This window comes from Hippocampus bargibanti, linkage group LG10, assembly GCF_051943395.1.
Source record: "Hippocampus bargibanti isolate YZ-2025 linkage group LG10, ASM5194339v1, whole genome shotgun sequence".
NCBI lineage: Eukaryota > Metazoa > Chordata > Actinopteri > Syngnathiformes > Syngnathidae > Hippocampus > Hippocampus bargibanti.
The window spans coordinates 20,149,957-20,177,358 of NC_142743.1; the positions used below are offsets into that span (position 1 = coordinate 20,149,957).

Below are 27,402 nucleotides of genomic sequence, written 5' to 3' on the forward strand. Positions count from 1 at the left end.
AATATATATATATATATATATATATATATATATAACGAGACTTTACTGTGTGTGTGTGTGTGTGTATATATATATATATATATAAAATCACACTTGTATTTTCAGGAAAGTCCACTTTCATCTCTGAAAAATAAACTCAATTCAAAGGCTATGACTAAAGCACTATCAACTGTAGATTTAGCAATAATAAATGAATAAATAAAAGGAGGCAATCTGCACTGACCTTTATTCTGAAAATACTTCAATGATGGCAAATGCCAGCGATATTTGATAGAATATAAAATATTGCCTTACTGTATTCTGAGCGAGTCAGCGAATCTTTGCACAGAAGCCAACTGTGGGGAACATAGTTAAGATAAATTGGCCTCTTGGTTGAGGAGGGGATTGAGATCTAATTTTGTCTTCTCGATAGCTGCGATCTTGGCCCTACGAGACGGTCGCACCCCAGGAACTGGGTCTGGAACATTTTCTCCATCGCTGCATTTAAGAAAAAATAGGTGAAAATACACGAGCTTGATATGACTATTTGAAGAAATAAAGGAAAGCCTCACCTCTCCTCCGAAGACTCTGCCCTCTTGCTTGCCTTTTTGCCTCCTTTCGCATTGCTGGCCTTCCTCTGACCTGCACACAAGCTCATGTCACCTCACAATAATGGAAGTTGAAATTACAGCCCACATTACCTTTTTTGCCTCTCTTGGCTGACTTTAATGGCTCCTCTAACACGGTTTCTGTTGAAACATACACCGTGATTCAATGTGTCCCCCCCCTTTATTTGAGGTACAGTGAGACTTTTTAAAATCCGTTCAACATGTTAGAAATAAAAGGCTCTTACAAAATGACAATGTTCGCACAACGTGCAGTTAAAATGTTTCTTTGCATGTCGTACCCTCCGTGTTGACATCCAACGGCTGCAGCGCAGATGCACCGAGGACTTCGGCTTGCTCTTTCGAATTTACCAGTTGAGAAATCCTCTTTTCCAAAGCGCAGAGACAGACGCGGTCCTTCACCACCTGAGAAGCAGCACGGGATGGAAGTAGAAACCGAAAAGAGCCAAAGCAGAAGACATCAAATCGACAGCTGTACTGTTGAACGGTAAATGTGGCCTACCTGGACAAGCTGCTGCAAAAGTGAGAGCAGGTCTTTGTTGATTGTATCGTTGCGGCTCAGCTCCAGGTACCTCAGCGTCTTTGCATAAAGGCGAACCTCCGGGCCAGTCGGGTCCCTCAACATCTCACCACATATGCGCACCGCCAAGTAGTCGTGGATGCTCACTTCCTAAAGCCATACACGCACACACGTCAATGCTATATGTTGTCTCAATGTACCAAATGCAGTGCATGACAGATAAACACTTAAAGGACAACCGCCTCCTCTGGACAAGTTGCGTCCATTGTTTTGATTCTAGAGCAAGGCTAGACGTCCTGGCGTGACGTCACGAACAAGGAGGCGGGACTTTCTGAAACTCAGCATCTCCGGGGTCACTTTTTTTGGGACACTAACTCATTTTTATTGGTGTTTCGCATTTGACTAAAAATATCAGCCTGAGTGTTTTGGGTATTTTAGATGCTATAAAAAGTTTTTTTCTGATGTCAATTAGGAAACAAAAAAATGGTGTCAGTTGTCCTTTAAAAGAACATTATGAGGGAAAATATTTTATTTTCCTCGTCTCTGCTTTTGACATGGACCCCCAGAAGTGAGAGGGTAGTATCAGAGCTAAAACAGAGAGGCTCACGCCTCTTTGTAAAGACTCTACTAACATGTAAGAGTGAGTAGGTGGGTGCTAACCTCTGCGTCGGCAGAAGGCTTCAGGAGGGCACTTGGACGGGTCAATTCCACAAAGAGCTCCATCACGTTGTTAATGTCTATCTCTGCCAATGGAGAAGTGGCAGGTGCATTCATCAGCGTACGCATGGTAGGAAGGAAGCTCTCCTCCACAACTTCCTGGTGAGCCCTAACACACAAACGCAAAGTGCCATGGTTGTCATTACGGGAGGTGAGGTGGCCCCGATTGCAGCTAACTTTGGGCGAGAGTTGGGCTCATCACCACAAAGCAATATACTTATGCTGAAGGATTTTGAAAAACAACATAATTGCTATTTTTTGCCCTTTACTTCAAGTGAGACATTATATCCGATTATTTTTAACAAACAAGTACTAAATGATTTGCGGAACAATAAACATTTTCACATTTATATTACACAGATAGTGCTTATTATCTGGTGTGTATATATATTTTTTGACTTGTCATTGGTTGAAGGTGTGCTTATTATCCGGTGTCCTTATATATGGAAAAGGTTTAAAAATACACCATTCATTGGGGGTGCATCTTATCATCCGGAAATATTGTTAACGGTTGTATAATCCATTCATATTCACACAATAACTAAACAGACAAAAAGCATTTTCAACTTAAAAATGTTATAAAAACCCAAGTAGTTTGTAAAGGGTGGGCTGACCTGCTCTCACGGGCATAGAGATGGAAAAAGATGCCCAGGCAGTGTCGGAGACGGACGTCATCCTCGGTAACCGGGTTGTACCACAGCAGAACGAGACGGGAAAGGATCTTGGCACTGGACATGCGTCCCGTGTACATCAGTTTGGCCAGACCCTCAGCCGTCTCCGTGCGCAGTTCAGACACCTGCATATGACATTTCGGAACACGTGTTGTGTTAGAAAGACATGTCATTGGAAAGTTTGACTACAGATGAGTTCATGATTATTTTACAGCCACATGAATGGCAAAAGAAGAAAATTGTTACAAAACTGACCTCATTATCCAGGAGTTCCGACAACATCGCCAAAATGCTGTGAGCCGTGTCCTCCGACCTAATCTCAGTCTCTGTTGCCACCTGCTCCCCTTCCTCCTCCTGCTCTGGTGATCCGGGCAGTTGATTCTTTTGACCGCTGATAGTTTCAGAGAGCAGTTGAAAACCAAACAGCAGCAGCAAGTCGATGACTGCTCGTAGAGCGATGATGCGAATTTTGACCTCGTCCAGCTGAGCGATCTAAAAAGAGAAAGTGCATCCATAGACATCTATATGTCACTTCTAAGTGTCTTGAAGGTGCGGTGCAAAGAGGTGCCAATCTATTGATTCAAAGCAATTTAGTCCAGATAACTAAAAGTTGTGCAATACATTACCTGTAACAGAAGAACCATGTGGGTCCTGGCGAGCTCTTTGCTATGGAGAACACACGTACCCAAACATAAAACGGCCATACTGCGGACAGTGGGGTGAGGACTTGCGATGCTTGGCAGGATCTAACAGGAAGAGCTCACTTCAACTTCAAGCAGCAATCTATACATTTCATCAAGACCACTCCCTTAACCATGTATCATAATAATAGTCATACATGGAGATACATATGCAAATGACTAGTTGTCCCGACACAATGAATGGCATATACGATACTGTCTAAAAGTGACGAGGGCCATGAATGTTGATATTCTAATAAGTGAAAAGGACATTGAGGTGGGAGTTCATACCAGTGACGACATTAAGGCACTTATTGTCGGGTTGATTCGATTCTTGATGTTCATGTGCTTGAGCAGTTCGGCACACATTGTCAGGCACCTCACCAGAGTCTCAGGGTCATTCTAGACAACAAAACAAACAAAATGGATCAGTTGACACAGTATTTGATTTTTCTTCTCCTGCACGTTCTACATTTCTTTTGACAATTAACGTTGGTTGAAAAAGACACCATGAAATCAATAAATTAGCTGGGAAAATTACCCACATTGATTCAAGAAATAACTCTCCCCAAGCATACACCTGCCTTTTTACCACCTAAAGAACCAGAATAAAAGGCACTGCCATAAATATTGTATTTATTATCATACATGTTTTATACCATGTCAAATATCTGAATGGGTGTTATGATGTATAAAGTGGCATTGAAAATTATTCATGCATCAGATTATCCATTAAATTAAGTTTCTAGCTGTACAAACTTCCCACATTCATTATGGCCTCTTTGAAAAGTGACCGTTTGTTGCATTCAAGTGATTGAAACTTCCGGTATCTTGTTTTGTTGGTTTGCTGTAAAGCTAGATATGTTTGCATACTATTTGCAAATGAACACAGTCCAAATTAAAATGCAGTTTGAAAGCATAAAAATCATAAATAGTGTATTGCATTTAAATAACTTACTAAACAATGAATGTCTGCTGAGAGATTATTTCTTGAAAGGAAGACATTCTAAACAAAACAAACCTTAAAACAACAGTCAGGGAGCAGTCCAAGCTGTTGATATAATAATATTAATAATAATACATTTTTCATACATTTCTAAGTGCCTTTCAAAGCTCTAAAGGACATATTTATCTTCTTCTATAACTATTAACATTAACACTGGAAACAACAGCACACCTCCAATTAATTGTGAAGCGCTCTTATGAATGCAAACCAACGATGTGTGCGCCTTATAACCATGGCAACACTTCAGAGGGAAAAATAGGTGGATTGTTTACTCTGATCGCTTTTATTTTGGGTGAGCATCAAATCCCTGGTCTGTAATGATTTCCGGGAGATTAAAGAGCCATTTTCCGTCCTTTAACCCGAGATTATTACAGCCAACAATGGAACACGCACATTGCCTGTTCAATGGCAAACGAGGCTGTTATCGCAGGCTTGTCATCCAATGTATCAGCTAGCAAAGGATTGTTGGCAATCCAAGGAGCTGAAAGCACTCTTATTATTATAACGCATTTGTTGTGCATGGTTCATTGCAGTATACTTTGGACACAGGTTGAGGTGTCACCCCAAACGTCAATTACCTTTTCAGTACGGATCTCATTGTCGGCTGATTGGGCGCACGCTGCGATCTCCCCAAGGATCTTGTTGCGTTGGTTTTCCTGCTCAATGATGGAGTCCTTCAACTGGGCTGCGCGACTGAAATCTTGAGTAGCGATGCATTCCTCCAGGGCTTGTTTAGCCTCGATGATTCGCACCTTTACTTCTGCTAGCTAAATGGGAGATGGAGAAGCAATTAGAAGAGTAGGAGGATTGTTCCTCAGCTAAAAGCACTCTGGAGGATTCTTGACAAGTGCCAATGAGCAACAATAACAACAGGCAGCAACAATAACAACAATGACGACAACAGCAACAGCTGAAGCTCTGGGCCAGGCTGCCACTGTCTGGAGACAGTAATCTTGAAAGAAGTTTTTAAGTGAGGGGTTTTGCTGTTTTACATAAATTGTTTCTTTTACTCCTCTTTCATGCCATCTATTTTCTTTTGCTAATATTTTAACGTCACTGTCGCCAAATGAGTGATTGCTAACTTTTAGGTGCAGATGTACTGCAGATTGAGGCCCATTTGCACTGATTTTAGAAGGTAAGATTTTCTACGAGTATACCCGTTGATGACTGAAAAAATATATTTTTTTAAGTGAAAATGTGTATACACGTTTGTGCCGGGGAAGTGGTTAAGGGTAAACGAGAAAAAAATTGGGAACCACTGTGCGCAAGAATGGGTCAAAGGTCGGAGGAGACATAAGGATGTGGTCTATGGGAGCAAAGGATGCACATTGAGATTAAGATGCAAGTGCATAAATCATGAGAGGCCTTCAGTAATGGGGAAAAATAGGAAAAAACAAGACTTTCTATTTATTCAAGCAGATGGTGATCCATCTCTGCATACAGTCTTTCCACCAACTGTATTCGTTCAGCTGCACTTGGCTCGTTAAAATAAACAACAGCCATCTGCTGGATGGAGAGAGAACATTTGGAGGAGGATTTTCCGAATATTCCCACCTGAATCTGCTGGTGACGACTGGCGTTCGCGTCCACCGGATGACTTGTTTCTGTGATTGGCGCTCGCACATCTGAGATTATTTCCGCCACCTGTAGTCCAGCAATCAAATTAAAATCCACTTTTGGAGTGTGACACCGAATTACATATGAGGACAGGGATATGTATTAAAATACGATATTTTGACAGCAATAACAGCAGTTGTTTGCTGTGAAAGTATCTTAGTTTGCCCAGAAAGCTTACCTTCTGTCAAATTAATGCATAAGGTTAGCTATATAGACTAAATTGCAACATGCGATGCAATGACATAATTCCACTATAAGAGTAAAAAATTATCATGACTCCATACTTAACTGGGTGGCTTCAGATTCCTTAATACAGTGTATCATTTCTACACTATATTCAAGGGCTGGGCAATATATATATAAAAAACATAATACACAAATTGCAAAAGTTATCAGGCTACAATGACTATGATTTGGTATATTCGCTCCAATCTGCCATGAGCATGCAATCTCATGTGCTCCTAACCCCGGAAACCACCCAAAATAAATAAAATAAAAAGCTATGTCATACTGACAAATAATCCCATACTATTGGATAATTAATCTGCCATTCCTATTTTGTTGTGATCAAATATTCGGCCCTCAATACAATAACTCATCATGTTACAAATAAAAAGGTGTTCTGGAAACAATACATGACAAAAACAACGACAAAAACTGAAGCAAATGCCCACATTTAATTATATTCTATAAAATGATGTGCATCCTTCAAAGGGAAGTAAACTTAAAAATACCTTTAAAATCCGTCATAGAAAACAATATTGTCAGAAAACGTTCAGATTTTATGTCAGAAATTAATCTCACTGTCTGAATTCGTCGCTGGTCATCGGGCACGAGTATGAGGAGTTTCTCAGTCAGCAAGGAAACCAGCGAAGAGGGCGTCTGCGGCAGGGCCAACATCTCCTGCAGCACTGCCAGAACACGCTTCCTGTAAATGGGATATTATATTAGCCTAAAATTAACAAGTTCACACCCACTTTTAAAACGCTTCACTCTAAAGTTCTTACCTGCCACCCTCCTCGTTGGTGTCCAAGCATCCAATGAGATGGATGAGCTGCTGAGAGATAAAGTCCTTGGTCATAACCAACTCCAGGTGTTTCAAGTCTGCTTTCTGCTCTTCCAAAAGGATTGGAAGTCCCTTCAAATACCTGCACCGTGTCAAAATTGACAGTTACAAAACAGCAACAGCACCTACACCGCCATACCTGGTCATTACATGCTGAGTAGCAAATAGCAATGGAAGATATGGTTTTTTTTTCAAGTATTTGCTTGTTGTTATAATATTACCTATGGATCCCCGCTAATTTACAGCAATCTTTGCAAGTAGAAGAACATTCAAAAAATATATATAAAATGTCCCTTTAGTTATCACACCTCATTCAAATGTGACACTTTTTTTGGCAATGTCTCTTTTTTCATGTGTGCATGCAATGGCTCTCATACTCGGAGAGGTAGTCGGCGTAAGTGGCAGCATCCGGCAAGACCCGTTCCAACATTTCATCACCGTCATCGCCTTTTTCCTTGATAAACTTGCATAAGGCTCCCCAGTAAAGCACATTCTCGCACGTCAGTGATTCCACTGGGATCAAGTTCCTGTTCAAACACACGCACACATTCAATCAATCATGGTCTACCTATTCAAAAGCCAGAAAATAACTTGAAAAACATACTTGCTATTCAACTGCAATGTGTTCTGGAGCAGCTCATCTGTGTCCATGCCTTTGAAAATGGCATTTAGCATGTCCAAAGCTATTTGAGCGCAATTTTCTACATCAATCCTGTGGAGAAGCTCCATGACATTTCCATCCAGTCGAAGAAGCCAGGCAGGTAGTAGACGAGAGCACACAACTTCTTTTACTGCTTCTACAACACATGCAACCAGTGGGGTAGAATCATTGTAAAGCTCTGTAATCATTTTAAAGATCTGTGTAATTACTACACAGTAGAAGGCCGAAACTATTGTTACCTGATGTGTCGTGGAGTCCCTGCTCTAGTAAGCTCACTCTCTGTGCAATAGACAGAGCTTTAACATGAACCTTGTCAGCCAAAACCTTTGAAACAAGTCAAAGATATCACGAATGAAAAAAAATATTAAAAAGTGGCAAATCATGCCCGAACGCAAATGCAGTGATGTCTACCTGGTAGGCAAATTTGCGGACATTTTCTTTCACATCCCGGGTGCGTTTGAGTACTTTTGGGAGCGTGCGAGGAGAAATAGCAATGCAAGAGAGGACAGCCCGGCGCACCTCGGCATTTGTGTCATTTTCCAGAATCAGCATGAAAGCTGAAAGGGAATGAGAGAGAAAATTGAGTATTGTGACAAATAACACTGGGCAAAAGCAAGGACATTTGTTGATTCACTTGTTTGATCACAACATATATCTTGAAATTTGTTTTTGCTGCTGTTCATCTTTTTGCTCGTTAGAAAGTTCTATTCTGCTTTAAGGCAAATGGAAAAAAAATAGATGTGGTACGGTTTTAATGTGGATAAATTTCAGTGACATCATTGACTAAATAAGGCGTACATACTGTATTCCTCATAATCTGAAACAGCAAGTTCGATTTTCTGAGGTTATGGTCCTCAGTTGGAAAAGCGTGGAGTGTGCTTTACAGTTTAGGGTGGTTTATCTCTCACTTAGAGTGAGGTTGCGAACTTTGAAGAATTGGGGCAACATCAAAGTTGACACTGAGAAGAAGGCCCAGGGTACAACCCATACCTGTCCTATTTATGTCCTGTGTTAGCATGTAAAAATGGCATCATATAATGTTATTAAAAAAAACAACCAAACCAAAATGTTTACATTGTACTGTGTAAATCACACACTAAAAATTACATTATTTCTGAATTCCACACTATTCCATCCTTCAAACTGCTGCCTGTACATATGACTAATGAAAAAAAATGTGCAGACTGTTACAATGTGTTCTTTGGAATTAAAAATTCAATCGATAAATTCTTCGACGAATACACACCGTTAATGGTGGGGCAATCGGGATCGCTTGGTTGCTGCAGCCGGGTCATGGCCAAGGCAGCCTGAATCCGTACATTGGGAAACTTGTCAGTGACACGCACCAGCATAGTTTGATGGATACGATCGAAGAGGTCGTCGTCGATCTGAGCGTTCTCTGCCATGCTGCCAAGCATCTTGTTGATAAGCTGGCATACGCGAAATCGCACTGCATGGCTGTTGGCTTTATGTGACTGAGAAGGAGAGCACATCAGTTCAGGTGAAAGACAAACAGGCTTGATGGGAAAAGATTATATATAGTGTACTGTACACAGATGCATACACATTGACCATAAATCCATCCATTCGTTTTCTGTGGTGCTCGTCCCCATGCAAGAGCCTATAAATTTCAGAGTACTGTTAGCTAAACTCTATATTTTAGCAATTTTAGAGCTGTTAACCTTCACAGGTTAATGCTTGACTACTATGCACAAATACAACTAGAGGCAAAGTGTTGTTCACAACAAATAAACAAATATAGTAGTGAAAGCATCATCTCCTCCATCGTGGGGGTTACAGTCCAAACCACCCATGCAATAAGTGAAAACCACAATGTAGAAATTATCTTTTTTTAAATACATTCTAGGCATGTTACAAAACAATGGGCAACACAAACATATTGTACCAATCTATAAAGTGCAGCATATAAGCATGCAACTAGAAGTAGCAGCTGCAATTTCAGGCAATTTTGTCTAATCAGAGACTAAGTGTGGATTAGATACCTCAAGCAGGAAATTGAAAAGGAAACTCAAAAATGGATGATCATCATCATCATCATCATCATCATCATCATCATCCCCTTCTTTCTTTTCCTCTTCATCAGGTTTTGGTGGTGACTGAAAACTTGTGGCGAATCTTGCTGCAAATTCAATGACGTTTTCCACTGCGGGCTCACGCTTGTAGACAATCATGGCATATTTCAGATATTTGATAAACTCTTCGTGGAACAAGGTCTTGTCCTCCAGCTAACAAAGAGATTTTTTACATTAACTTAACAGAACACACAATTAAAATGTATTGTTCAGGACATTCTGCCAAAGGGTTCGATTTAAAACAACCAACACATAAAAACATTTCGTTTAGCCTCACTTTGTTGTAGCGGGTCCTCAGGCTGGTTACAAGTTTCGCCTTGTTGATGTGGCCTTTTTGAGCGAGCTGGAATGCCTCTTTGACGTCTATTTCATCGTAATTTCCTGCCATACTTTCCTTAACAGACAACACAAACTGTTCAATTCCAAATATTATTTGTATTGTACTGTACAGTCGTTTTACCGTTTAAGTCAATTTAGTTTTATCGTCAGTTCTATCCAGTGCATCGTTAGAAAAAGTATTAAAGGCACTCCTCACAAAAGCACCAGGGGTAAACACCACAACCTCTCAGTGAAAATACTTAAAAACACACAGAAATTAAAGTTATATTTCCTTCGTACATTTTTATTTAAGTTATTGAAATTACCTTTCCGACTTTTTCGTGAATTCGACAGTACCGCCTGTTTTCAAATCCAACAATTTAGCGATCTCGCGAGAACTTGTAAACCACGTCTGTAATAACTGCGCCCCTAGTTTGGTCTCGCAGGTTAATTCATGGGCGGCGTTAACGCACCACTTATTTTGTGAAAAATTTGAAGGTACGGTATTTTTTTTTTTTTTGGTTCACATAAAATCCGCTTAATAGACAACTTTAAATTCACTACTCTATGAACTTTGTAAAATAAAGCCGTGCAAATGCGACCACTCGAGCCACCTACACACAACATTTGTCATTTTTTTTGTACGATCCGTCAACCATCCATCCATTTTTCAGACCACTTAAAGTACAACCGACGTCACTTTTTTGTTTTTTAACTAACACCAGAAAAACGTTTTATAGCATCTAAAATACCCAAAACATGCAGTATGATATTTTTAGTCAAATGCAAAACACCAATACAAATGACTTAGTGTCCAAAATCTGCAAAAAAATTGAGCTCCGAATTGGGCATTTTCAGAAAGTCCCGCCCCCATTTCGTGACGTCACGCCAAGACGTCTTGCATTGCTTGTGAATCAAAACAATGGCTTCAGATTTGGAGAATATGCTTTCTTGTTACACATCCAGTTATAAATATGATTCAAATAGTCCTGATGAGCAAGGCATACATGTTTGCAATCGATTAAATAATTTATTTGGGCCATTTTGAGGCAAACGGGCGGGGGGGAATGTCTCACCCAAAAAGAGGCAACAAAATTTCCACCGAGCTGTGAGGAATGAATCAGCCAGTTTCCACAGGCTGATAAATGATTTCCATGGAGCTTGGACTCCCTCTGCTAGCGGCTTTTGGATGTACTCATTCACTGCCATTCCCGAATTTATTGAGGAATTGAAAATATGATGTGGAGCGCCATTCCCAAATTTGTTCGGGTTTTGATTTTTCTTGCTAGGGTGCGGATAAAGCGCTGGCCATGGTCTCTGGCAATGTTTTTCCTTTCCACAAGGGGGGAGTATTTCCCTTGTTTCTGATGAAAAAGAGAGTGTAAGGTTTCTAACACTGTATTGAATGTGTATGTAGTTCTAAAACTCAATATTCTGTGGGTCCTGGAATTCAATTGACTATGACAAAAACCTTGGCACAGGAGTGGATACATTTTAGCAATCCGACACACTGAAATATGTTAAAGCAAAGAACGATTTAGAACGTGGCACGAATAGCTGCCGCTGCTCACCCGCACAAAAGAAATCCAGTGACTGTAAAGTGTCCTTGAGAGTTTTGAAAGGCGCTTAGAAATTAAATGTATTATTATTATTATTATTATTATTATTATTATTATTATTATTATTATTATAACTGTACATGCAGTGGTGCTCACTGACGGATTAAAAAAGCACGAGTCGCCGCCGCCCCCCTCGCCCCACCGCCACCCTTGGTTGATGGACAGTGATACAGCAACGCCGGTAGGGGCGGGGGCTGCACTGCAGCAGTAAACCTCCGCCTGCTCGTGCCTCGGCGAATGTTCCGCCGGTTACGCACGCCCCTCTCCACCCCTCCGCTCGAAGACAGGTGGTTGCCGTCCCGCGCCTCCATCCTTCCGCACCCGAGAAAGGAACAAATATCTGCTGACAGCCAGGCAAGGCTCGCTCGCAGCGAGCGCGTCCCCGATGGACTTCCCGCGTGTGACCTCCGCGATCGCCGGGCGGAGGACAGTTGGCGGCTGCAGCCGGTACGCTCCAAGCGGAGAGCCACGCCGATCCACTCCCAAATGTTTTCCACACCGTTCTACCGGCTGCCTTACGAGGGAGGAAGTCTACTGACGGGGGAATGACATGCACGAATGAAAAATGGACAGCATTTAGGCGGGGTTCTGCGTTTGATTGGCGGCGGGATCATTTGTGATTATCCTCCGGGCTTGGAAGTTGATCCCTGGAGGGGAAGCGGCGGTGAAAATGGCTTCGGGACCCGGGAAAGCTCTACAGACCCCCAGTCCGGGGTCTACCGTTAACGGGAATGCGGCAGAGTTTCAGAACGTCGAACAGGAGCAGTGTGACTTCCAGATGCACAACAAGATGTGCAAGAAGATCGCTCAGCTCACCAAGGTAGGGGGTGGGGGGGAGGGGACGTGACCGGACGAACCTGAAGGCAGCGGCGCCTCTCCAGTGTCTTGCCTGGACGTTATTTATTTATTATTATTTTTTTGTAAAACCTAGTTTTGCAAACGTGTGCACAAATTACATGCCGTGTTAATGATACCACGTTGCATGCATATTCGCGATAAATTAAAATAAGATCTCGCAATTTGATACAAGAAAGGATTCAAATCTGCCTTGTATTTCAAGTACAGCCCAATCGAATTCCTATTGATTTATATTCAATATGCATACTTGACAGCTCATCTCCAAGTTTAGGTTTGTTTTATGTACTCAAACACATCCTCACCACACTTCATTCAATACATTTGGGATTTTTGATCTGTTTGAAGAAATATGTCTTGATATTAAATATTAAATACTTTACATACATTATTTTATTTTCTCTGTAGTATAACACTGCTTTATCTTAAGATGTGTTTCTTATACTGTGCACAGTAGTAAATTGGCCTACTTAGTCATTTGACCCGACGTTGTAGCCTACATGTACAATACAATACAATACAATACAATACAATACAATACATATTGATTTATATAACGCTTTAACAACAGCTGAAGCTGTAACAAAGCAGTTAAAATGGACCGCTATCATATATAGGAAATAAAGCAGTCACAAAGATAGTAGAAAGCACCCGGGAGTGAAACCAAGAACAAGTCGGACTCATGCTGAATCCAATGCCAAAGAGTACAAGTGAATTTTGAGACAGGTTTTAAAGGACGTAAAAATACGAGTGCCTTATTTTAAAATGTTATATTGCCCATGTGTGAAATGGCCAGTTGAGATTTTTGGGACGTATAGAATGGATTAGCACATCGTCTCCACCGTGAAGGGGATGCGCTGGGTTAGATTTTAACTATAACGTGTGCCATTTTCATGTTCTCTCTGTAGTTTGCATACGTTTTTCCTTCCTTTACATCAGGGGTGTCAAAGTTATTTTTTGCCGTGGGCCACATTGTAGTTATGGTTTCCTCTCGAGGGCCGTTATGAATTTGGGGAACCCATTAGAATGTTTAAATCCCTTCAAATATTACATATAGAGCACACAGCAAATTAATGAATAACTCGTTTTCAAATCTGAAGTCAAGCATAATGATTTTTATTGTGGTTGACATCCAAAAATATGAAAAATTGGCTCAGATTTTAGCAATCATCATGGAATTTAACAAGTTTGATTTGCTTTCGCGGGCCGAAAAAAATGATGTGGTGGGCCGGATTTGGCCCGCGGGCCTTGACTTTGACACCTGTGCTTTACATGTTGGTCTTCTTGAAATGTCGAACTTCTCCATAGGTGAGAATGGGAGTGTACTTGGTTGTTTGTTTTGATGCGCCCAGGAATAAGTTCTAGTTCCTTGACTCTTGAAAATATGACCTAGAGAGCCATTCCCGAACGTGTTCGGGGTTTGTTTTTTCATTCTTGGGTGCCGATAAGCGCTGTCCATGGCATCTGGCAATGTTTTTTCTTTTCCACAAGGGGCAGAATTTCCTATTTTTCCATGTTAGCGCTTTGTTCCAGCTTCAGCGGTTGTTAAAACACTATATAAACCAATATGTATGTATTGCATTGCATTTTAGACAGCCGCCCTCATTTCAAGGTAATATAACTCCAGACTCATTTAATTTAGGAATTAACTCTTTTTCTGATGAACGAAGAGAGTCTAACGTTTCTTACGCTGTATTGAAGGTTTATGTAGTCCTAAAACTCAATATTCTTTGGGTCCTGGAATTCAAGTGACAATGACAAAAACCCTGTTACTGGAGTTGACACACATTCACACATTGTCTGGCTGTGAATTAGTTAAAATTGATAAGTGTGACTGTATTAACAATCAATCTTATTGTGATAACTTTCACTGGTTTATTATCGGCAACACATGTGATATGCAGTAAAACAAGTGTGTGCATATGTGCATCCTGTCACACTATTTGGATGATTTTCAGTGCTGCAGAGGGACCCACGTGTGTGATCTTTTCACAATAGTGCTTAGAGAAGCAGGACATGACCCACCGTTAGTTGAGCGGTGACGATTACTGATGACGATGCAGTCACTGTCCTTCCTCGTGGCTTCACCTCCGTATTGCTTGGTGGTGTGCAATGTGTACATGTATATGTGTGTGTGTGTGTGTGTGTATGTGTGTGTGTCAAGGAGTATGTGCTATGCAGCAACATACTGTATGCAGCTTGCATTTGCCGCTCTAAAGACGTCTAAGCATATGTGCAAGATGTGCACAAAGATGACATGGAATTTGGGTCAGCGCTTGTGTCCGTGCTTGTTAAGGACGTGTAATAACAATAATATAATACATTTAATTAATAAGTGCCTTTCAAAACTCTCAAGGTCACTTTACAGTCACAGGATAAGTTTTTCTGTGGGTGAGCAGCGGCAGCCACACGCGCCAGTGTTCACTCAACCCGGAATAGCTCAAATAGATAGAAAGTTAGCTAGCTAGCTAAAAGATATACTAATAGCTAGCTAGCTAGATAGTTAATAGCAAATAGCTATCTAGATAGCTAGATAGCAACACGAGCCAGCGTTCACTCAAGCCAGAATAACTCAAATAGATAGAAAGTTAGCTAGCTAATAGATAATTAATAGCTAGCTTGATAGCAAATAGCTAGCTAGATAGCAACACGAGCCAGTGTTCACTCAAACCGGAATAACTCAAATAGTGAGAAAGGTAGCTGGCTAACTAATAGTTAATTAATAGTTAGCTAGATAGATAATAGATAGCAAATAACTACCTAGATAGCAAATAGATAGCAACATGAGCCAGCGTTCATAGCTAGATAGCTAGCAAGCTAGAGAGGCGGACGGATGGATGGATAGATAGATAGATAGATAGATAGATAGATAGATAGATAGATAGATAGATAGATAGATAGATAGATAGATAGCTAATAGATAATTAATAGCTAGCTTGATAGCAAATAGCTAGCTAGATAGCAACACGAGCCAGTCTTCACTCAAACCAGAAAAACTCAAATAGTTAGAAGGTTAGCTAGCTAACTAATAGATAATAATAGCTAGCTAGATAGCTAATAGCTAGCTAGCTAGCAACAAGGGGGACAATTGTCAAATCCATCTGCTCTGTCCTTTTGTTTCTGTACCCGGTGGACAAAAGTATGAGGACACTTGGCCAATTTTCACATTCCTTTCACAAGTGTTTTTCAGGCCCTCGACACTTAAAGTATGGCTTTATAGACCTTGCCTTGTTGAATTGTCGGACATATCTTAAATACGTGCAATCAAGAGTCAGGGATAACTAAGGGCTTTGAAGTAATCCTAACCTCTTGACATCTGACCTCAATGATTCCTTTATGGGGTTATAAGTGGATTGCAATAGGAAATGGGTTCAGCAGTAGTAACCTTATATATTTAATAACTCATGCACTCTTACTCCAAGCACCACTTTACATCCTCTCCACCAATCACAGAATCACACTTCCCCTTCCCCCCCATGTTCGTCTTCTTCCTCTGCCTGTTCTGGTGTGTCCTGTTTGAATGGGTGCTGCTAAAGATAAACCAAGAGTGCGCTCGTGTGGCTCAACAAGCCAATGGGAAGAAAGTGCGAATTTGGCACGCCGATGCAGCTGTTGTTTATGCTCACAGGAGTCTTTTCTTGTGTCTGCACAATAACTCAAAGTCTCAATTTTACCCTTTAACTAGACATCAGGATTGAAGTATATACATACATATATGCGCCTGGGTGGGAAACATTTTGATGGGCAGATCTAATTTTGTCTGCAATGTACTCTTCTTATCCAGCTTGAACTGTCAAAGTGGAGCCTGCTTTGTAATTCAGCCGCATGCTCATTTGAGTGAAGGTGTGTGTGTACGCGTGTGTGTGCGTGTGTGTGTGTGCGTGGGACGCGAGCCAATGCGAGCAAGAGTACATCTTTCTGTCTAACCCTTCTCTACATTTTACAACAGCCTTTCACTTTGCTGTGCTGTGTTCCACTTCACACAGAATATTAATTAATTCATTCACTTCCATTCACAAATTTATTCGGGAATTGGAAATAGGACATAGATCGCCATTCTAAAATCTGTTCAGGTTTTTTTTCTTGCTTGGGTGCCAATAAAGCACTGGCCAGACCTTTTGGCAATGTTTTTCCCTTCTACAAGAGTGCAGCATTTCCCTTTTTTTCCATGTTAGCACTTTGTTCCAGCTTCAGCTGTTGATAAAGTGCTATATGAACTAATATGTATATATTACATTGCATTTTGGACAGTCAACCTCATTTCAATCTCATATAACTACAGACAAATATAATATAGGAACTAACTATTTTGTTTTGGAAGAGTGATCTTCTTCTTTTCCTTTCGGCTTTTCCCTCCAGGGGTCGCCACAGCGAATCAGCGTCCTCAATCTAACCCGGTTTTGTGCATCCTCTTCTCTCACACCAGCTACCTTCGTGTCCTCTTTGAAACCATGCATAAACCTCCTCTTTGGTCTCCTACCTGGTAGTTCAAGGCTCAGCATCCTTCTCCCGATATATTCGATCTTTCTTCCCTGAACACGCCCAAACCATCTCAGTCTGGCCTCTCTGACTTTTTCTCCAAAGCCTCTAATATGAGTTGTCCCCCTGATGTACTCATTCCTGATCCTATCCAACCTGGTCACTCCCAAAGAAAACCGCAACATCTTCAGCTCTGCTACCTCCAGCTCTGCTTCCAGTCTTTTCTTCAGTGGCACTGTCTTCAGTCCAAAGTCTCACCTCCGTTGTATACACCTTTCCTTTCATCCTAGCTGAAACCCTTCTATCACACATCACACCGGACATTTTTCTCCAGCCGTTCCAGCCTGCCTGGACACGCTTCAGGCACTAAAATAAATACTTTGTACAATATCAGAGAACAAGTATTGCTTGGTCACTGGCAGAAAATGTCTTGCTGACCACGGCCACTCACTACAGACACACTCTTGTGTTCTGATTGGCTTACAATGAACTAGCGGCATAACAATGCGTCAAAAGTCCTGGGTACTCACTGTTTTAATTTTTTTATATGAGTGTCCAGAAAGTGTTTTTCAGACATATATTCACGGTACTGTAATTGTGCTTCCATTCGAAATAGAGGACTGCGGTTCTTTGTACTGATGGTTAATTCTTTAATGTGATTATATATATATATATATCTAAATGCATTTCTTGATTCTGCACTATGTACAGTCTTGTTTATAGAACGGTTTTTGCACATCTACATTTGCACAGTATACAGTTGACATTTTTATTTTGTTATGCTTAGAATATCTTGTTTTCTATCCTTTCACTCCCACCCCAACCCCATCCCTCCTCAATTGCTGCTGTGGACTGCAAATTTCCCCATTGCGGGACGAGTAAAGGTATTCTGATTCTGATTCTGATTCTGATTTCACACCACCAACACCACCGTAGAACTTTACCCGCTTTCTGTCCGAAATGGAAGTTTTGATTTTGGTCCTTTTTATCTTTTCCTTGCTAAACAATACAGCGATAAATGGAATAGTAGTTATAAACAATGTATCAGCAGCTTTTACAGTAGTTATGCAACAATATACTCTACAGTTTCCGCTTTACTGCAGTGCAATGTTTTATTCTTACCTTCAGTCTCCTTTCAAATAAAATTCACCTCTTACAAGTCGGTAGAGGTGACCTCCGTTAGCATGTGTCGCTCCAAGCAACGGCTTCCATGTAGCGTGGATATTTTGTTGAATTGGAAAGGACTCGACCTCAACCAGGGAGGAATGCAGAGCTGAACTGCAGCTGCCAAGTGGAAAAACAAAATTGATTGCAGTTGTGTGTGTAGATTGTCAGTCAGCCTGGCCATGGTAATTTGTGAACGTTCAATTAAGGCAGCTGGATTGTTGTTGTTTTTTTTTCTGTATTATTTCAAACCAAAGACTCTACTGCGTTCAATATCAGGCACAAGATACTTCTGCTTTGTCAATTTGATATCCGTGCATATTCATCAATACCGCTTACAATTCTCTCAGGGATTCATTTTCCAATGAACGTTTAATATCTTAACAAGAAGCAATTTATTTCTGAATGCAGTTTGATCTGAAACGTTTCAAATGCATTTGCGAAGACTTCATGATAACAACCTTTCCGTTTTTCTGAACACTTTTAAAGGACAACCGACACCCCAGACAAGTTGTGTCTTCAAATGACTTCTACCGAGCGCATTTTACAAAGATTCCACCGCATATAGCGATATTTTACATTTTAAAACTCGCGCTGAATATTCAGGAAGTCTTGTTTTCGAGTTGATGGCGATGCCTGACGTGACGTCACATCAGGAACGGCCCTGACCGAGAAAGCGACACACTATGCATTTTGGGTACTTTGTTTGGTTTGAAAACATCGTGTTGATCCGTGTTGATGGTGAAATTAGAAGGAAAACTACATAAATAACGTGATGGTGAATCGTTGTGTGTTGCACCAAAACTACCAATTGCGGTAACACCATACAGAAGTTGACACAAATTCCCAGCAGACAAATCAGCCCATTTACAACGGAGGTGGTGTGCCATCTTATGCATTTTCTGGGACGCTACATTGAAGTCCAGACGGGTCAAATTGATACGGAAGGACTTCTTTAATCGATTGCAAACATTGATGCTTTTCTCTTCAACTATTTGATTCATATTCTTAACTGGATGAGTAACAAGAAAGCATCTTCTCCGAATCTGAACTCTCTGAAGCCATTGCTTTGATTCTGGAGCAAGGCAGTGTGTGACCAATAGTGACATCATGAACAAGGGGGCGGTACTTTCTGAATCTGCCCAGTTCCGAGTTCATTTTGTGGCAGTTTTGGGACACTTTGGGACACAGTGAGTCATTTTTATTGGTGTTATGCATTTGACTAAAAACATCAGCCTGCGTGTTTTCGGTATTTTAGATGGTATAAAACGTTTTTCTGATGTCAGTTAGGATACAAAAAAATGGTGTCGGTTGTCCTTTTAGTAGTCTTTCACTGTGCAGCCTGGTCAACCAAGTATGATGACTATTGTAACGTGACTGTGCAAGGAGCATTTGATATTTTATGTACTGGTGTGTTATGCTGTAAAAATGTCCTCATTGCAGCCTTTTGTCTCGGCTCATTGCTCCCATTTTCTTAAAAAAAAAAAAAAAAAACGGAGGCCGAGGAGGACATCCAAGCGCAGCATGAACCCTCTCTTCCCTCAGTGCTTGCCCTCGATACAGCCCCTTTCATGCATCTCGGTCCAACTCGCAGCCCGTGAGCCAAAGTTCTCGCACCGTGACATGATTGGATATAAGTGTTGGGCTGACAGGAATATGAGACGGGAGCTTTGCCACATGTCACATCTGTCATTGATATCGCAGGCGAAAAGCAATGCAATGTACATTCAAGGTGGACACACACACATACACTCACACACATATTGACACACATGGGGCAATGTCCTGCGACACTGTATGCCAGCGGTGTATGTCACAGACAGAGCGGCGTCTGTGTAAAATATGAGCCCCTCCGCCCCCCCCCCCCCCTCACCATAATCTCATGCACACTAACCCCAAAGAGTGTGTAAGTGAGACAGTCAGGGTCGTCAGATGATGACACTGTGGGCATAGCGGTAAGGTGAATATGAAACAGGCCATATTTCACTGGTTAGTCACAGTCTATTTGGGGATAGAGAGATGGACAGAGACCACCCTACCCTCTCTAAATACACCTCCCCACACACTAGTTTTTGTTCTGCTCATATCCTAATCTTCTTTTCCTTTCGGGTTTTCCCTTCCGGGGTCGCCACAGCGAATCAATGTCCTCCATCTTCAGAGGTTTGATTGGCATGTTTGTTTTGGGCAAGCTTTGACGTAGGATGCCCTTCCTGATATAACCCTCTGTATTTATCCGGGCTTTGGACCTGCACAAGAAGACACTGGCTTGTGTCACCTTGTTGCTACAGAAAAAAGGAACTCCATGACCTTAAGTGTAGGCTCTCAGTCGTACAGGAGTGGTCTATTGATGAAAAGGTTTCTTCAGCCGTCATGTGTACTTTTTGAAGGTGTCGGATGTTTCGCTCCTCATACGAAGAGTTTCGTCAGTGAACTAAAGTTGTGCTGGTAACTCTGGCCCTCTATATATCCTTAATGGACAGAGGTGGCAGTGCCAGACCTCTTATAGGTCTGTGTTGTAAAGTTGGGAGAGCCGTGGATTACTACCTGAAGCTAATCTGATTACTTCTTGTGTTTTGTCTGATTACTTCTAATGTTCCATGCCTGGCTCTGTTTGCCCCATTGGTCTGGTATCACCTCATTAGTAAGCCTACGTGGTATCGGCCTAAGAAGTCTGTTGTAAGCACGGTCTAAATGAAATCTTAAACCACCATGGTGATTTAGTGTTTTGCTGTTTTACAAAAAAAATTGCTTCTTTTCCTCCCCTTTCAAACGGTCTATTTTCTTTCGCTAGGATTTTAACCTCACTGCCGTCAAATGAGTGGTTGCTAGCTTTTAGGTGCAGATGTACTGCAGATTGAAGCACACTAGCATTGTCCCTGCGATGTTGATAGTCTTTTTTTGAGCATTTGTTTAGTTTCCCCAATGTATTGCTCTTTACAATCTTCGTTTTTACAATGTATAGAATAAAATAATAATGTGTTTCATTAGTTAGTAAGATCTATTAATGCAGAAGAATACAATTTAGTGTATTGAGCCGACTGGTCCACCTATCTATCACAAAATATGACCACAACCAACTGTATGCCCTGATTGCTATACTGTAGCATTCGATCAACTGATATTTTCACTTGTTCCGAACCTAATCGTGTGCATCTTTTAATCAGAATGTTGTTGATCCATTCCAGGTGATTTATTCCCTCAACATGAAGAACGAGGAGCAGGAGGCCACCTTGCAATCTTTGAACCACGCCCATGACAAGGAAGTGCACCGCATCCTGATGGAGACGTGTCAAGAGGGGGAGGGCTCTGTGCTCAGGACGCGACTCCTCCAGCTGCAGGAGTCTCTGGATGAGCAGCAGAGGGTCGGAGCGCAGGTACGTGCATGCATTTGTGTGTGTCAGTGTGTGTGTCCTTGAACCTGCATGTGTGTAGTGACCCTGCCAACCTTTTCCCATAATAATGAGCCAACCTCTTTCCAAGGCCACGCCGTTTTGCTGTAAAATTAATGCACGCACATTAGAGCTGCAAATCAACTCGTCTCAAATGTGCCTGTAATCAAAGCAGTGCAAACAGCGTGCTGCTCAGCCCATTTGTCATGTGCAATTTGCATAATGTGCCTCAATAAAACATACACATTAATCATATATAACCGCATTACTCTAGCATGAGTTTCGGGTTACAGTAAATGTTGTGGTAGGCACACTTTTTCACATGCAAATCATGACTGGAAGGAGGGAAAAATAATTTTGGCTGCTATTTTGGAAACATACATGCTCTTCATTGAATGCATCCGAAACAAATAAACCTTTATCCCACCAAAAAAATCTGCCTGTTAAATCAGTTGAGATGTTGTACAGACCAACCATTGGATGATGGTTCAATTATGAGATTCTAATCAACTTGTTAAATATGGAAGTATTAGATTCGAGGAGATAACCTTTAATGGTCTCACAATGGAGAAATTGCCAATTCACAGCAACAAAGTTATGTTAGGAAGATGAAAGGAAAAGAAGAAGTAGAAAAAGAAAATCGAAGAGCTGCTGTAAAGGCAGCCACTTTTGTAGCACCATCGTCAAGTCAAAATAAATGACAAAACACAAGCGACACAGACAGTTATTTAATCGTCAGCACTTTTCTGCACCCGCTTTGTTGCATGAAGCAGTTCTAGATGAAAGAGGAGAGGATCAAAGCATCCATTTCAACAGTGGATCGGCGACGTCATGCTGAAAATGTGTACACGTCTGCTACAAGATAAGTTTTGAAAGCAAACACGAAGCTGTAGCATACATTGACAAAAAGAGATTGTGTCACATCTCCTGTCCCACGTAATCCGCTTCAATTCCAAGCCACGGCCAACAGAACAAAGCAAGGCTGTGAAAATAAATGTGTAAATTTCTCCACTGCGAGACTAATAAAGGCAAATCCAGTCCAATCCAAAAATGCTGCCCATTACAGGTGCAAACAGAATCTCCACGGAGTCGTCCAGCAAATGAAGTTCCAAAGTCAAATGGCAGCGACTTCCTCCCAATCAAAAACAGTGCTGGCATACTCGTGCTGCTCCATTTTCCGAAATTATGCCGCTCTTGCATGACAATTTATTGCACCGTTCCATATGTAAGATCTTGCCACCTGTGTGCCTCCAGGTCCAAGCCGACTTTGAGTTCTTCCGCATTCAGTCAGAGGAAAGAGAGCGTGAAACGGAAGCCGAACTGAGACAGGATTTTGAGGACAGGCTCCGGGCTGCAGAGGAGGAGCTTGAGGAGGCCCGGTCCAAAATCAGCGCTGCTCAGGAGGAAAACCTGCGATTGAGCAAACAACTGGAAGACGCTGAGGAAATGATTCAAGATCTGAACACCAAACGCGAGCTGAAGCAGAGACCTGGTGAGGATGAGAAGAATGTGACGCAGGAGAAGAATGAACCAGAGGGCAAAAAGACATTGGAGGAGTCGGAGAGAGTCAAAGGCCTTTTGGAGGAGGTGAACATGATAAAGGAGGAACGAGACCGGAGAGAGGAAGAGCGAAGGCAAGCTGCAGATGCGGAAAGGGAGCAATGGCGGCAAAAGTTGAGCCGCCTCCAAGAGGAGAAAGAAGAAATGAGGAAGACGATTGAGGCCGAATGGCAGGAGGAGCAGCGCAGGTGGGAGGAGAAAGAAGAAGAGGAGAAGAAAGGAATGCACAGTGCTTTAAGAGAACGAGTGAAGAGAGCTGAGTCTGAGGTGGAGAGCCATCTGGAGAGGCAAGCGGAGAACAAACGAAACACACTCAAACTACAGGAGCGCATTCAGGTAGAACATCAACACTTTTTGTTCAAGTACAATCATCGGACATCACTTTAGGTACACCCGCATCGACCAAATGGATCCAAATTTGCAAAGCTAAATGCTTAGTTTTGCTAGCTTCGGAGCTGTCCAACATTGATGATGTCCATCTATTCTCGAAAAGTCAGTCATGAAAATGGCTTTGACAGTATACGCCACCAAATCAATTTCGTCTCCTCTTTTAGCCATTGTGGGTTGACAAAACCACTATTAAATCAACACAATAATATATTTACTAAAGCAGCTCGCTACAGATACAGTGTGCTAGCTCTGGCCAGTATGCTCTTATCACCTAGCGGCTAATGATACTATGATTGACTAGTGACTAGCCAATCATGTGAATAGCCAATCATAACTTGAAAAAACTCACGTTGCCAGCGCCTTCGAGCCGGCCTTGGGTTGCCAACTCGAACTCTGATTGGTAAAAGCAACAGTTTCATCAGCATTGATTTTTATGCTCCAGGGCCTGCAGAACTGATTGTGAAGGCGTAAAGGTAGATTTCTGATCTTAGTCACAAATGATGGCTGAAGTGTGATTGGTTAAATGCTTGAATACAAAAAATACACATCTGGAAGCAGCGCAACAGGGGCCAATCAATGAACAGAAGCTGAAAGACAATTTGGAATTCATGGACAAAATATAATTCACATACATAAAACTGTGATTCAGATATTTTTATCCACCACTGCTTATAGCACACTGTTAAAGTGTTTGAGTTGAGCTACAAAACGCGCTATTTCACTCTGTCCACATGATGTTTGCCAAACTGCTCTTTCACTTTGTTTGCCAAATTGTCAAATGCCCACCCCCCCCCCCACATGCTGCCTACTCTTCTTCCCATTCCTAGAATCTGGAGCAAGAGCTGGAACTGGATAGGAAACGTGTATCCGAGGCTGAGGGCACCGCAAAACGGGCAGAGGAAGAGCTCGCTGTGGCCAAAGAGAGGCTACTGCTGCAAGAAGATGAACTGCAGACCCGAGCAGGTACTTCACGAAACTCGCGCCACATGCTAAATTCTACTTTACGTTTTTCCATTGGGCAGCTGAGCTTGTCCTTAAAAAAATGGATGTATCGACTTTGACATAAGCGTGAGGCTTATTCCAACACAGCGGCGCTTAGGAGGTGATGATGTTTGTAGCGGAAAGAGAAGCTTCATTTGTCAAGCTTAAGCTTAAAGCCATCCACTGACATCCGAGTATTTATGTCTTGAAGACATGGAGAGATGTGTCTTTCTAATTGATTGTCAGAAAGGAGAGGAACGAGACACGAGTTGAGTGTCATCAGCAGCAAAGTGCAGTTGGGGAAGTTAAATACAGTGATACCTTGGCTTACAAACTTAATTGGTTCCCAGACAGAGTGTGTAAGGCGAAAAGTGTGTATCCCAAAAATTAATTTCCCGTAGGAAACCATAAAAATGAGAATAATCCGTTCCCAGGTCCCCATAAAACATAATGTTCTACTTTCTAATTTTCTAAGCCTTAAAACTACACAAAATATACCTTATTTTATGTATAATTAATGTGCAATGGTATTATAATTAAATAAATAAACTGTACTTTATAATAAAGTCGTTTAAACACTTGATGAGGAACGTAGCCTTCTTTCACCATCTTGAGGAATGATCCCTTGTAGGTGCTTTCTCTGTGATAATTTTACCTTGTTCCTCATCAATTGTGTTCTGTTTAGCTGGGTTGATAGCTTTTTGCATCAAGTGTACAGATGGCTTGTGCGGGTTATTTGTGGAGCCTGATTGATGGGATATTTTAACCTTGCAGTCTACAATCTGCTTTTGAACTATCAAAGTTGAAACAAATCCAAATGTCACTGTTTTCTATCCATTTTCTCACTCTCATCTGCCAACGACATATCACTCATTGTGGCGCTCCGTGTGTATCCCGAAAAATAGTTCGTATGCCAAGGTAAATTGTCATAAATGTAACGTTCGTAAACCGAAAAGTTCGTCAGCCAAGGTGTTCGTAAACCGAGGTATCACTGAATTGCTGAATATTTAAGGAGCACTTGCAGAATGTGTGTGTTCTATGTTGGCTTTAGAAGAGCTACTGAACGTGGGCTGCAAGGTGTGTGTGTGCGCTGACGTGGAAGATCTGAAGAGCCAACTCAGTCGTCTCCAGAGCAGGAACAGAGAGTTGGAGCTGCAGACGAGCGGCAGGAATAACGACCACGCACGTCAGATTCGACAGGTAATATGTATTTCCTGTCCATCCATTTTTTTGGAGCTCTCAAATATGGTCGTGGGTGAGTCAAGCCAATCCCACTTAGCTTTTAGCGGCACAGTTGCGTACACCCTACACCTGTCTACTAAAACACTATTTCCATGCTGTCAATCAAAACGACACATTCATTTGTTTGGAGAATTGTACAGGTACAAACGCTCCCTGACTTATGAACATTCGAGTTACGACATTTTGGTACATACGAACATTTTTGCGGGTATGTTGAAAAATGTTCGGACAGAGATGCTGCTGGCACGTAATTGAGTACAGTGATACCTTGGCTTACGAACTTAATTGGTTCCCAGATGGAGAGTGTAAGGCAAAGAGTGTGTATGCCAAAAATTAATTTCCCATAGGAAACCATTAAAGTGAGAATAATCCGTTTCCAGATCCCCATAAAACATGATTTTCTCCGAAAGAAGCCGTAAAACTACACAAAATATACCTTATCTTATGTATAATAAATGTGCTATTGTATTGTAATGAAAGAAAGACACTGTACTGTATAATAAAGTCATTTTATTTACATTTGTGATGGTCGATGGCTTGATGGAATGGGGTGGGAGGAGGTCGGCGGAAGGAAATTGCTGTTTGGAAGGAGAGTCACACACTATGCTGAAGTGTTGCCAATGAGGTCAGGACCCGATCCGCCGAACTCGCTTACGATTGGCTGCGTAGAGTGTGTGGGCGGGGAGAAAATCCCTCTTCCCAGTTGAGGCTCCAGGAGGACGCGATGCAGAACAAAAAGAAATGGCTGCTGGCACATAATTCAGTAAACATGCCAACAGATTCAGTAATGGCTTACTGAAGACCCAAGGATATATGTTGTCATACTAGAGTAGTTGTGAAGTTATTTAACGATGTTAGTGTTTGACTTAACATACATTCCATACAAAATTTCACACTGAAGCAACTTACGAACAAATTCACCTTACGAACGACCGCTCGGATCGTATCTCGTTCATAAGGTGGGGAGCGTCTAAGCATGTGCAGCTGTACCTAATGAAATTTCCCGTCTGTGTATTCCAGCACGCGGAGGCCCTCGCCACTCTGCGTTCCGAGATGGTGAGGGCTCAGACAGAAGAGCTGCGACGCATCCAAAAACACGCAGATGAGGAGCGGGATAAATTGCAGAGGGAGATGGAGAAGGAGCGAGACAACCTACAGAGAGAAAGAGAGCAAGAAAAAAGCCATTTGGAGAAAGAGAGGAACCGGCTGCGACGAGAAAGAGACGAGGAGAAGGAGGTGATGCGGAAGGAGGCCGAGGGAGTCAGAGAACACTTGCGGAGGGAAAAGGAGGAGGAGGTGGAACGTCTCCGCAAGGAGCTGGACGTGGAGAGGGTTCGCGTCCGGGCTCAGTTGGACAAGCGCTTTGAGCAGGTGGAAGTGCAGAGAGCGGGTCTTCAGCAGAAGCTGGAGGAGGAGAAGAAACGGCTGGTGGAGAAGGCGGAGGAGGACAGGAGGCGGCTGAAGGAGCAAGTGCGTAAAGCCATTGAGGAGGTGATGCGGAGACATGCGGCTGAAGTCCACGGCGTCCAAGAGGCTTTGAACTCTGAGAAGAAGACCAACCAAGAGGTCCCACTCATACTAAACGCTTTTTGTTTTGTCACATGACAAAATGGATCTGATTTTTACAATTGAGATTGGTCAAATCTGAGAAGAATTGCACACAATTTTCTTTTGCATTTTTAATTCAATTAAATATCACTTTTTTGCGCGATAATACAAAGGTGCATCCAAAGTGAGAGATGACTGAAGAATGCATCTATCCTACTTGC

The 27,402-nt window shown here is 41.9% G+C and overlaps 2 protein-coding genes across 5 annotated transcripts in view; one reads left to right on the top strand and one right to left on the bottom strand.

Annotated features, from left to right (window-relative positions):
• Positions 1-152: 152 nt before the first annotated feature.
• On the bottom strand, positions 153-18,168 carry ncapg (non-SMC condensin I complex, subunit G). Of its 3 annotated transcripts, none has more exons than XM_089005304.1 (22): positions 18,030-18,168; positions 9,914-10,030; positions 9,547-9,789; positions 8,790-9,018; positions 7,955-8,100; positions 7,783-7,867; positions 7,487-7,679; positions 7,260-7,409; positions 6,824-6,964; positions 6,621-6,744; positions 5,754-5,843; positions 4,778-4,966; positions 3,485-3,595; positions 3,140-3,259; positions 2,769-3,005; positions 2,457-2,638; positions 1,786-1,951; positions 1,108-1,275; positions 887-1,010; positions 681-728; positions 552-621; positions 153-477 (listed from the first exon to the last, which is right to left on the bottom strand). In XM_089005304.1, exons 2-22 carry the CDS (start codon positions 10,022-10,024, stop codon positions 351-353), a joined length of 3,054 nt encoding a protein of 1,017 aa, XP_088861430.1. In that variant the 5' UTR covers positions 10,025-10,030; positions 18,030-18,168; the 3' UTR covers positions 153-350. The 3 variants fall into 3 exon arrangements, with proteins under 3 accessions (XP_088861430.1, XP_088861432.1, XP_088861431.1); XM_089005306.1 differs by lacking the exon at positions 18,030-18,168 and adding an exon at positions 11,031-11,567; XM_089005305.1 differs by lacking the exon at positions 18,030-18,168 and adding an exon at positions 10,281-10,954.
• The window catches only part of fam184b (family with sequence similarity 184 member B), a 29,154-nt gene continuing 13,496 nt past the window's right edge, over positions 11,745-27,402 (top strand). Inside the window, exons 1-6 of one of the 2 annotated variants that reach the window (XM_089005297.1) lie at positions 11,745-12,393; positions 21,257-21,445; positions 22,715-23,356; positions 24,238-24,373; positions 25,443-25,591; positions 26,654-27,199. In XM_089005297.1, the coding sequence (XP_088861423.1) occupies positions 12,244-12,393; positions 21,257-21,445; positions 22,715-23,356; positions 24,238-24,373; positions 25,443-25,591; positions 26,654-27,199 (1,812 nt within the window). In that variant the 5' untranslated portion in view covers positions 11,745-12,243. The remainder of the gene's footprint in view (positions 12,394-21,256; positions 21,446-22,714; positions 23,357-24,237; positions 24,374-25,442; positions 25,592-26,653; positions 27,200-27,402) is intronic. The other variant, XM_089005298.1, reaches the window with a different exon arrangement.